We start from the raw sequence: 12,933 nt of genomic DNA, 5'->3' as shown, positions 1-12,933 counted from the left end.
AGACCCATCATAAGGCTTTCTGGGGCCTGGGGACACTCTACCTACAACCTTCTCTTCCGAAACATCTTCCTTCTCAAGCTCTCTGATCATCCACCTCCAACTCTCTGAGGGTCAGGCGCTTCTCCAAGCAGAGAGTTGGGGGCAGATCTATCTCCTCGGCTGGGGCCTCCCTCTAGAACAGCCTCCCTGATTCTCTCAAACTTGAGCAGAATCACTTTTGGTTCCGGAAGCAACTCAAGACCTTCCTTTTTGCTTCCTCTCCCCTGCTGATGCACCTGACTGCCCACGCACTGGTCACCTGTTCACCCTCTGAACTCGGTCACATGCTCCTAAAAGTCCAGTTGCCCTTGCACTGCTTCCAGGCTCCCCAGCACTTAAAGATCTGTATCTGCAGCCCTACAGTCCCTTCTCTCTGCACTTATGAGCCACCGCTGGCTGCACTTGTGAGTTAACTGTACTTCCCCGTTCATCTCCGGCCGAACACTTCTCCCCTTCCTTCTTCCCTGCAATTGTGCGATCTGAATGGCGCAAGGCCTAGTAAGATCAATTTTTTGTCCTCCCTTTGTTTCCACATATCATATCATGTGCCATTTTAAACACGCATGCTGTGAAAAAAAAATGATTTTTACACATGCCACGGAAAACTGACCTGCCACAAATTCTCTTGTGGGAAGCATGAACCATAACAAAAACATCACTTACTCTCAGAGATGGACCACGTTAATTTGGATATTTCGGGTCTGCAAAGTAAGCAGGGGCTGCTGGGGTTTGGGTCTCCTTCTCCATAGCAGAGTCCTTCGATGTTGCAGGTTTTCTCCTGTATAGGAAGGAGGAACAAAACAACAATAGCATGAACCGACCTATTTTAGATCCAAAAGTGTAGGAAGAAGCTTGATAACATGTTTGTATATAAAAGTATAGTTTGCAGTTAGTGCAGTTCATCACATATGCAAACATTCCTTTTATGTTTGCACAACAGTGAAGCAAATAGAACCCATATGTGGTTTGAATTGGGGTAGTAAAATAACTAGATAGTAGCATACTACAAAGTCTTACTACTAAATACCAGGAGTCCCTCGGTCATGGTGAGCGAAGAGTGTTTTCTTCCAGCAGCAGGTAAGCATAGAGGGGCTTGTGGCTCCCATAAAATGTTCATTAAAACGATATTTTATAAAAAATGAGATGCTTATCAACATATCTGATCTTGCTCACGTGGATGTGTTATTCGTTTCCAGATCAGACCTCAAATGGATTATCTGAATCAGTATTTCTGTTTATCTGCTTGAGCACAATCTCATCATGGCTACTAATGATTTGGGGATGGTTGAAAGTCTATTCATGGATTCAGTCAGTCAAAAATACCATGACGAAAAAGCATTCCTGAGAGCATATATGCTTATTTTCTGGTTAATTTTAATATAACATCACATGCCAAATTGTTGGTTGAAGATATAGAATATGTGAGCGTGAAATATATTTAACGTACAATTCTTTATATATCCATGCAATTATCCCCACTCAAACAGATATGTTCTTGTTTGTGCCACGTTCACCCACTGCAAATCAAAATAAAGTTTGTGCAAATTGCCAGGCAACATTATTTCCATCTGCATGCATAGGTGAGTAAATAATCGCATCCAGTGGCTTTAAGATGTAACTCTGCTGGCAAATGCTGTGCTTTAAAACAAATTATGCATATAACTAGCACATGTGTGTAGTTCTTGAGCATTATTTTGATTTACATGTCACATCAAATTATTTTTAAGACATTGCTGGATCCTGAGCCTTCATCCTTTTGTTAGGTGTTGCCATTGAGATCTTTCAGTCTCTCCGGAGAGATGCCACTCTCGGAGTGGACCGTTCCTAGTCGAGTGGATGTTGTACATTTTAATGTAAACGAGTTAGGGAAGTATTCCATTTGTTGGGGTTCTGCTGTTCTCATTTATGGGACTCCTAAACGTTTTGATTTTTCTTGAGCATTTTTCTGTTCTGTATATTTAACCTTGTTTTGTGGTCAAATGGATGTCTACTGAAGTCTCCTTGCCACTAAATCCTTTTTTCCTATACTGTCCTTTGGAAACCCATAAGGCTCCTAGGACAAGGGCGTTGAACTTCTGAAAGTCAATTTGAAACCTCCACAATTGATCCGGTTTCACTACTAGGACTATTGGCAAGGACTAGAGACTGTCATGACTCTATTATATCAGAAGCCAGCATCTTTTCCACTTCCTGTCAAACTATTTCTCTATGGGCCTCAGGAAATCAATAGGGTTTTAAATTAACATCCCTACCCGGAGGTGTTCGGACATAGTGGTAAAACCCTTTCTCTCATCCTGGTTCACTGTCAAACACATCCAGGAACTGTCTAAAAGCGGTTTGAAGTCCTCTTTTTTATTGAACAAGAGATCAGCAGGAATTTAATTGATCCCACATCATCTAGAAGACTGACCATCATTACAGAAGTGGCTTCAACTGGATCTTCCCTCCACTCTTTTAAAAGATGTACACGATACATTTGAATCTTGGCCCTTCTATCTGGCTGTGAGACATGATAATTACAGGGACCAGCTTGTTCAATGATCTCATAAGGACCATGCTACCGGGACAACATCTTATGCTCCGAGGTGGGAAGGAACACCAATGCCTTCTGATCGATAGAAAAGGAACGGGTGACTGCCTTTCAGTCATAATTGGCTTTTTTGTGTTCTTGGGACTTACTAAAATATGAATGTACTCTGGATCTAACTGCACCCATATGTTCCTTTAGACGTTGTGTGGTCTGGTGTAGGGGTAATATAGTTTCTTCTTGCGCTTCCAACATATCGAGAACATCGCTGGGCTCACGCACATAGTTCAAATGTTGAGAAGCTCAAGGAGTCATGTGGAGTTTTCAGGCCAGAAAATAGGGCCTACGGTATCATCATGTCCCAATTCCTCCCATATGCTTAAACAAGCTTTTTAAGGACAGTCTTTGGTGTTTTATTAAACCATTCTACTAACCCATCAATTTGTGGGTGATTCAACCATCAATTTGTGGGTTCTGAGGGTTTTGATCAGTAGAACTTGCTAAAAGTGGTTCCCTGATTGGTCAGGAATTCTTTCGGAAAGCCCACCTTGGAAAAAAAAAGGAAGACGATGTTTGAGGATCTGTTGTGTAGTGTTAGACCTCATTGGGAAAGCCTCTGGATATCTTGTGGCATAATCAACTATGACTAAAATATAGCTTTTCCCAATTTAGAAGGTACCACACAGCCAACAATGTCCATTCCTATTCTTGCAAAAAGGACATCAATAATGGGGAGAGTTTGAAAAGGAACTGGAGGGGGAGTAAGGGTAGCAGTTTCCTGACTCAGTGGACACGTCAGAACAAAAGCATTTGCATATACTCCTGGCCAATAAAATTGACTTACTATTTGCCCTTGGGTCTTAGCAGTTCCTAAATGTCCAGCCATAAGATATGCACATGCATTTTCTTGAACCATCCTCATGTGACTGTCGGGTACTACAATTTGACCAGTATCATCCTATACAGCAAACTATGCTTAATGAAAGAAATGGACTCTCTTTTGCTCTTCCCTCTTTCTCTGAGGTAACTTTGAGGAGAGCCCCCGCTAACATTGGGTCATTATGTTGTGTGAAGATCAAGTCGTACATGATTTCTATTTAATTTTCATTGATGGGGGTCTCTACTACCTCAGGAGTTGTTACTGGTTCTATGTTGCTCCTCCAAAGCCTTTGGTTCCCCCATCAGTGCCTTCTATCTCAGTTCTTTCTACCATGTTGGGGAACATAGATTTCTCCAAAATACATAGAGCTATTTTGTCTCTGGCTTTAATGTGATATGCTTGTTTGCCATCATTTTGTATTAGTATCTTAATATCTGCTTCTATAACACCAGCCATCACGTTTTGGGATTAATACTAAGTCTGTTGGTATCAATTGTTTTTCCCCAGGTTCCAGGATTACTTTCCCTACTAGTTGAGAGAACAAAACCTATTGTCTTCTTAGAGGCTACTGAAGTATTACTGGTGCACTCACTATGTTTGGTAAAGCCAAGGGTACCCCAGTTTGCATCTACCAGGTCTGATCCCACATGTAAGGGTGCAAAAGTAAGGCTCAGACACAAAGGTGCCATAGTTTTGGTTACAAACTTTTATTTACCAGTAAAAGGGTTGCGAAAATGGCCTTGCTATCTCTAAAGTTCAGAGGGGTTTCCCTGCCTCAAAGAATAAACTAGTTAACAAGTCAGGATAACAAATAAAGAGTCCACCACTGACCCTAACACTAATAACCTAAAACAAATGTGTAAGGGTGTTCTCTTCCAAATTAAAGTGGTAATGACAGTTCACGTGAACAGAAAGATCCCAATGTCTTCGGTGATCAAAACAACAAAAGAAATGCTCCACAATGTATAACTCCAAGGGTCAGGGGTTAGCTCCATTCAACTGGATTTTGTCTGCTTTCTTTTCCTTTCTTTATCTCCTTGGGGCAAGACACGTTGTTTTCTTGGACAAACATCACTGTACTTTTATATTTTTTTTATGGGTGCAAGCCCCAGACTTGCAGTTGTACATTATACCAGCTTGGTGTACTCTCCTGCCAAGCGTAGGTTTTCTTCTGATCTGTCTATTTCGCTTTCAGGGTCCCAGACTCTCTTATTATCAAATTCTCATGTGGGCGCACGTTCCAGACTTCCAAAGTGTGCACGCAATAGATTAGTTTACTCTTCTGCCAAGCATACAATTGGTTGTCGACGGTCTCTTTTTCTCTCTGGGTCTCAGACCTTCTTATTATTCGGCTCTCATATGGGTGCAGTCCCAGACTCGCAATGCTCTTGTGCAATAGCTTGGTTTACTCTGCTGCCAAGCATATGCTCCCTTCTGTACTGTCTCTGCCTTTCTCAGGGTCCCAGACCCTATATTATCTTGCTCTCATATCTGTGCGGGTTCCAGACCCTCTTATCCTGTGTTCTTCAGTTGCACCCCAATACCTGCAGGACCACCAGCACCTCTCGGGTTGCCCGGATACCTGTTTCTGTGGTTTGCGTCTTCCGAGCAGTGGTGCTTCCCTATGCGGCTCTGGCAGCATTGGGGCATTCTCTGCGATAGGTGGCATCCCCGCCAGTCAATTTGTGTTTGGGTTTCTCTTCTTGGTGGCTGTCACTCTGCCAGTCTGTTCTCTCTTCTAAGGGATACAGCTTTGCTTTCTGGTGGCTTTCCGGATCTGGGGGCACCCAGAGGTTTGTTCGGGCAGCAAGGAAAGTAGCTCATTCTCTGTGGACTACCTTTGTGTTCCTGTTCGCCTCTGTGCACAGTTTCTCCTGCTGTGGTCCACTGTTCGATGGGTCAGCGTCTCCTTGGTTTCCTCGTCAGAGGATGGCTCTCTCCATGTTGTTTTCCCTCTGCCGTTTTGTATTCCCCTTGGGCAGTCCAATGCGGTGAAAGACTAGACCGTTCACTTTGGTTCTCTGGAGTGATCTTCTTACTCCTAGCCATCTTCTTCTTCACAGTATTTGTATTGGAGTTATATATGAAAGAGTTGGTAGGGCCGCCAGTCAGATATAACATACCAGGTTGGTTGACAGGTTGGTTGACCTCACAATAAAAGGCATTGGTGATGATTGGGAACAGGCAAGGAGAGTTTGGTTTGGGGAAGGAGGGAGGGTCTAATAAAGCAGAGGAATACCATGTTCTTTGGGAATGGTCATCCGTAATCCCATAAGGGGTACCTCTCCCTCTACGGGAGAAGGGACGACAACCACCGATTGGTCACAGATTGTACTGTAGAAAAAGTGGTCCTAATTTGCATCTGAGCACTTTTATTTTAGAATGCCACCTTGCCTCTTAGATAAACTCTCTAAATAAGTCTAAAGCCTGTGTTTACCTTCACCTTGTTTTTATCTTTGGATGATATATAGCCTTTGTTGTTTACATTTCTTATTCTTTTGCTCATATATTTTTCTAAGTGGGGGTGCTCCAGTTAGCTTTCCGTCTGTTCCTATAGATTTTATTAGGTCTTTTGTGGTTTTATTTACGGTCTAATCATAAGGCGTTGTTTGTGAGTTGGCATTTACTGCTGATTTTAATTCTTTGGGTTTGTTATGTATGAATTGCTACTCTTCTTTGGTTCCTATGGTTGGGCTTTTCGCAAAACAAATGTGACATCCTTCTATGAAGGTCTTACAGTATGCACGTACTGATGGTGACAGTGCAGGGGAACAAAAGAGGATTCCTGCGTCTGAGTTTCCAATAACAAACAAGTATTCTTTTGTTTAAATGCCAGTTTAGGACTAAATGTGGAACCACAGTAAGATATGTTGCTGTGAAACAAAGTGAGGGGCAGTAGAACTAAGCAAGAGGAGGGGACGGTTTGATGGCTAAACACCAGTGCCTGTTAGGATGTCACCGTGTTATGAATTTAAGAACCAGTTCATAAAGAGGGTATCAGGGAAACATAGTCACTGACTTAGGTTTCTCTGCTCCTGAGGATTCCCTCTCAGACCAGCAGCAGACATTCAGTCACTAGGATGTGCACTGGGACCAGACAATTCCAGAACCACATACGGGCTCACACACAAACTCCCTCTTTGCAAAGGAAAGCAGGAGCTGTAAGAACGCAGGTGCTGTACCCAGAAAGAGATTCCCATGTTTGTCACTTACCAACCACAGAGGGCAGGAAGAAGGCCAAAGAACAAAATGGCCAAAGGACAAGCAAATACCTTGTGGCAAAACCATCTTAGGGTGCTGCCCACCTTTATTAGCCATTAATAGCCATTTATGGCAAATGCAAAAAATGCATAAATGCACGTGTAAAAAGCTATAAAACACAGTTGAAAAATATCTGCTGCCACCAGCTCATCCTGGGCACATTTAAAATCTAACCACAAAGCTATTGGAGGAAACTTTATAACAATACAAAGGGCCTCATTACGACCCTGGCGGTAGCCGTGCCCTTGTTAAGGGCACGGCTGCCGCCGGTAATGATTTTTTACCGGGTCCCAGAAAAGGGCAATAACCGGGTCATGCCGACCTTGGCAGACCCGGTAATTGGCCTTTTCTGGGACCTGGTAAAAATTCATCCCCATTCCCATTGAGCCCAACAGGCCTCAATGGGAATGGGGAGGATGCTAACAACGGGCCTGTTAATGACGAGCCCGTTGTTAGCATCCTGGACTGCTAGCGGGACCCGCTAAGGACGCCTGGTCTGACCAGGCGTCCTTAGTGGGTCCCGCAGCAGTCCTCGTAATAGGGCAGCCCGTAATGAACGGTGCCAGTCCCGTACCAGCACCGTTCATTACGGGGCCGCCAGGGTCCTAATGAGGCCCAAAGTATCATAACCACACTTCACTTTAGAGTGATGTGTGCAATTGTGACAATACAAGAAATTCACTAAAAGGTTCAGTTTTATTAAAGCAATTGTGTTACAACTTAGATGCATGGCATACTGCAAAACATTTAGGAATGATATTTAAGCTCATACCTTTAAAGTACATAAACCTTCAGATTGTGGGTCACAGGTTTGGCAGGCTCCATCAAACAGCGACATTATTTTAGGGTTACTGTAGACATAACCATCATTAGAAACCTGTAACAAATAAAGATGCCCACATCATAAATCCTGAAGCAAGACCATATGATCAGGAAATGAATGCACATCACTGTAAGCAAGTCTTATTAAGTCACTCGTAAAGTCTGTCTCTACCTTGATTTGCCACATCACAATCGGTTTATCATCCACCAGATCCACACCATCCGAGTGTTGCCCATCAGACGGCAGTTGGCAATCAATGGCCCTGCTGTTCCGGAACGCAGCATGCATAACCTCAGGCTCAGCCAGAAACCACTTACCATCGGAGTACTACATTGAAAGAAATAACACAAACATGTCACTATTGCAAGAACCATAACAATTGCTGCAATAAAGAAGCATAGGCTATGTTTGCACACATGTAGGGTTCAGGGATTTTGAATAACAGCAATTCATCTGAGCAGGTCCACAGAGCGTAAAGGTAACAGTACACTAAGGGGTAAATGGTTTATTATTTGCTCTTATTTTCTGGGGGGTGCTAAGAATGTTTGAGAGGGGTAGTGGAAGACAGGAGAGCACGTTCGATTCCTCATTTTCATTGCTGCTCCGCCCACAGAACCACCCAATTTTACAAATGCATGAGATTTTCCTGCAGGTGTAAAACAAATGGATTCCTAGGGAATCTGCCTGCATTTAGCACCTGGTAAAAGCAGTTGGATTCCATAGGAATCCATTGTAAATGCCATCTGCAAAAATTCATTTGCAGGCCACATTTACATTTTTCACAAAACAGAGAGTAATAAGAAAGAGTAAAGGTAAGTATGCCTGTATTTCCTCTTTCCTCTTTCCTGTTACACTGTTTCATGAACGTGGAAAATTGTATGCAGGTTATCGCAGCTTATAAGTGCAAACAGCGGCAGTCCCCTGCAATAAATTAGAATGTTTAATAATATTGATATTGATATTTTATTTCTATCGCACTCATACACAAGTGTTTCAGAGTGCGACAAGGCAAGGGAAGGGGAACAGGAGAGAACAAAATAACGATCTTACACACTCAGTGGGCCTCATTCTGACCCCGGCGCAAAGGGATACCGGGCACCGGTAAGGACACCGGTGCCGGTAATCCCTTTGCGCCTTATTCCGAGGTCCTCCAACGAGACCCGTAAGCTACGTTTGGTCGGACCAAACGTACCTTGCGATTCCCGTTACGGGAGCAGGGCGCAAATAACGGGCTTGCCATTAACGAGCCCGTTATTTGCGCCCTCCCCATTCCCATTGAGCCCTATGGGGGCTCAAATGGGAATGGGGATTGCCATTTTCAATGGGGACTTACTGGTCCTGCAAAGGTCGGAATAGACCAGTAAGTCCCAATTGAACCAGGGCGGACTCAGTACCGTTATTGGAGGTAGTCATGGCGCTAATAGCGGAATGAGGCCCAGTCTGTTTCTGTCTTCAAAGTTTTCTTTGGGGCATTAAGAACACTGTTTTTAACTTACTGGTTTCTCCCCTCCTAAGAATGGGCCTTAAATGCTCAAATACAAAACACATGAGCCAACAAAAGCTTACAGATTATTTGTTTGCCTAGATTTACAAAAGTACTGCTACACCCCAAGCATGGGGCTGGGATATTGCTAGTAACTGATACACCATTATATTGCATTCAATTCTACTATAAAGCCGACAGCCAGTAGTACTTTTGTACTCTAGCACCTTGAAGCGTCTCATGTGCTAGCTGGAATTACCCATAATGATCTCAGAACCAAATAACCGGACATACTCAAAGAATATAGAAGTTTATCTTCATGTATACAATGAATTGTGTGTTTGAGGCCTGCTCATTTCCCCATGTATGTTCACCATGAGCTGAGGCCAAACCCTAAGGAAAGTAATTAAAGAACATATGACATGGTTAACGTCTAGATATATAGCACCCTCTTCAGTTTTAATATTCTGACTGTCAGTGAACAAAACCACCTGGCCTATATATGTCAGTGAACAAAAACAAGTGGCCCAGATATGTGATCTCATCAGTGATGTCATCAATGACATTTGTGATGGCATCTTTGATGTCCTGGGTGTTAGTCTTAGGAGTGCACGGTGTTGGCATGAGTTATGGTTGCTTAACATACCATAATGGCGAATTTCAGGTTTTTTTTGGTTTTACTTGTAACCATAATGTCCCTAAAACAATGTTTTTTCATTGAATTTCATAGGTTTTTATTAGTGTAACTTAACCATAACGTCTCTTTAACAATGTTTTTTCATTGTATTTCATAGGTTTTTATTAGTGCAATTAACCATAACGTCCCGTTAACAAAGTTATTTCACTTAATTTTAAAGGTTTTTATGAGTGCAACTTAACCATAACATCCCTTTAACAAACTTTTTTCATTGAATTTCATGGGTTTTTACCACTGCGTGCTATTTTCCTATAACTTACTGATACCATACTTACCCAATATAGCATTATTTGTGTCGAATTTACAAAGTGTCACCTTAAACTCTGCCATTTCCCACCTTCTACAATCAATTTTAACACTTCTACACACTTTTTGCAAATATTTTAACTAATTTTGCATCCGTCGACGTCTACGAACATCTGACTTCATTGCGGACCTTCCGGACAGTGCCAGATGACCATACGTTGGCGCGCGACATAATGACGTGTCCGAGGGTCTGGAACGGTGGATACCGGCCGACAGCCCAGGTTATCAGCCCAAGCGAAGCGAGGGTGGATAACGAGGTCTCTGGACCATTATACCCCCATTCCAACCCCTGTAATGGGGGATGAAGGGCATTAGCACCCTAGGTTCCCAACCCAGGAAACCAGGGTGCTGAAAAAAAAGATTTTTCTTCCTACACCGGGACGCCTGCGGCATTCCGGTGTAGGAAGGAAAATCCCTTTCCAAGACGGCCACCAAGGAAAGGGAAAGCGAGGGTTCCATACAGGGCCCCTCTTTGCTTTCCATGGTAGACTGCAGAAGGGAAAAAGAAGACTCTATGGCCATATTACCACAAACACATTTTTCTTTCCTTTCAAATGTATGCTAATTTCTAATAATGTTACCATCAAAGTCAGTCCCAGGTGCATATGGCCACTTTAATCCTATGTGTTGCCCCTTGTGGTCATGGGCAGTAGCCACATTGTCCGGATCATGACCTTATACCATGACCACGACATTCTGGCCACTGCCATGGCTACAGCCTACCCCTCAGTCACCAAAGCTATATTGCTATGTTTTTTAACTACATTATGACACTTGTCAAATAAGAAAACACTTCCACATTTGCAAAACCATGCTTTTCGATTCTTGCCAATGAGCCTTATACACATTTGCTGGAAAGCCACCCAAGTTTTATTTTTTCAAAACTGTCAAATGAATGCACATACAACCGTCATATAAGCTGTGCACAAAATCTCAACAAACTTTGTGAAATCATTGGAAAGCAAGGCATAAATATTCCACCCATCATCATCACTCCTGACCTCCCCAAACATTGTTTCATAAGTTTCACAAGTGCAATGTTAAGAAAATATAAATTTGCTGTGAGGGTTAGACCATGTATTTTTATACATATGTTGATCTATCGCAAACATTTCCAAATCACCTTACCTCATGTCGCCTCTTTTAGAAACATATGAAATCTGGCTAAGGGGCGCGTCCATCTTGTGCTATTCTCATCCATTGCTGCATCTGCCTAAGGTAAACTGCTGTGACGTTGCTAAATCATATGACCCTCACATAACAAACCCTAGTGATATCCAACACCTTTCTCAGTGACGTTCCTCTTCAGCGAAGGCAAATGCGCCCAAATCACCTAAGTGACGTGACGCAGAACTCGAAAAGCAACACACATCGACTAACAACATACCGCGTCAGAATTTGAATTATTAAACCGGTCTTTAAAAGAAATCAATAACACTGTAGAATTTGTAACTTCATTTTATTTCACAATGAACTCTCCGAGAACATCCGACTATTCCCATATTCAATGAAATCGCAAAATTGTTTCTTCGCTTGTAGTCGAAAATGTTAATCGTGATGCACACATTGTTCGTTTTGCATACACAAAGTGTTTGTTTTCAATAAAGCAACCGCTTGGGTCGCACAGTGAATTCCAGGGCGTCTGCAACAACTTGGGCCTAGAGCACCATAAAAGATGTTATGTTACTCCTAATTGCGAGTGCAGCGTACGGGCACATGGGTCCTGCACGATCGTCCCACAAAACAGTCACAGTGAGCCAGCCGTTGACGACCAGGTGCACCTGGCGAATAAAAAACCCATCAGTTGGCAACTGGAATCCATGGCAATCGCAGTAAGGCAGGATGTAGCTATTTTGAAAACATAACAGAAAATAAGTATCAATACCTGACCTTTATCACAATATATCTATTGATTTCTTAATTCGGCATATAGTTTAAACTAACAATTAGCATACACATCAAACACTCTCAAAAAAGACAAAAAGAACGTGGAAACTGATACATAATTGGATATGGTCATACATGACATTTTAAAGAAATATTAGCGTTCAACCTGGGTGAATCTAGTGATACTCTACATACACTTACATTCTGCACTCCCGATAGCTACATAAAAAAGACAACCACACAGAAAGATAGTACGTGAGGTACATTTCCAAAATAAATGTTCAGCTAAAAATAAGTTAATGCTCATTTCAGTGTACAGTCGTTAAAAGCAAACGTACATGATATTCACCGTCTCCATTCTTTTCGCGTAACTCAGACCGTGATGCTCAATGCGCTCGGACCAAAGATTCTTTCTGAACTGATTTTACATGTTCCTTACACACTTTTGGAATGCATAACCTTATCAAATGTTCATTAGTACAAACCTCCTCTCACTGCATTTCTCACAAAATATTCCCTTTCTCTCAAGGTCAAAAATCAAATGACCCTTACAGTTTCTGGCCCATGCGTGGGCTTCCTTAGCTCGCAACCAAAAAATCAAAGCTGGTGACCTTCACTCAGAATCTAAATACATTCTCACTTTGCAACAACATGGCTCAACGCATTCATGAGAACTTGTAGTGGCATACAGGTGCAGTGCCGCTGTTTCCATCAAACACTGCAGGTGGCTGCCTCAGATGCCAGGCTCTTGGGGCGCCAATCTGACTTGAATATTATTTTTAATACATTGTAAAACAGACACATTAGTCCTTCACCTGTACTTTACGCACATTATAATAAGGAACATCTCCAAATGTACTGTATGACTTTCGTGACAAAAAAACACAATTTATTTGCTTCTTGCTGCCACATCCCATCACATCCTCATCAACCCTCACCTTTCGAAACAGTATTTGATAAGGTTAACAAGTGCAATGTGGTGTGTTGTTGTATGTTTTTTCGAAACAGTATTTGATAAGGTTAACAAGTG

The 12,933-nt window shown here is 42.4% G+C and overlaps 1 protein-coding gene across 3 annotated transcripts in view; it reads right to left on the bottom strand.

Moving 5' to 3' along the window:
• VWDE (von Willebrand factor D and EGF domains) overlaps nucleotides 1-12,933 on the bottom strand; it is a 550,953-nt gene that overhangs the window by 113,304 nt on the left and 424,716 nt on the right. For all 3 annotated transcript variants that reach the window (XR_011303393.1, XM_069648623.1, XM_069648624.1), the window contains exons 14-16: nucleotides 7,702-7,857; nucleotides 7,480-7,584; nucleotides 703-817 (exon numbers count right to left, since the gene is read on the bottom strand). Coding sequence is in view for 2 of the 3 variants with exons in the window: in XM_069648623.1 (XP_069504724.1) it covers nucleotides 703-817; nucleotides 7,480-7,584; nucleotides 7,702-7,857 (376 nt within the window). In the remaining variant the exon portion in view is untranslated. The remainder of the gene's footprint in view (nucleotides 1-702; nucleotides 818-7,479; nucleotides 7,585-7,701; nucleotides 7,858-12,933) is intronic.

The sequence above is a fragment of the Ambystoma mexicanum genome, chromosome 2q (genome assembly GCF_040938575.1).
Source record: "Ambystoma mexicanum isolate Mex_15411 chromosome 2q, UKY_AmexF1_1, whole genome shotgun sequence".
Classification (NCBI taxonomy): Eukaryota; Metazoa; Chordata; class Amphibia; order Caudata; family Ambystomatidae; genus Ambystoma; species Ambystoma mexicanum.
This window is presented reverse-complemented; position numbering and strand designations above follow the sequence as displayed.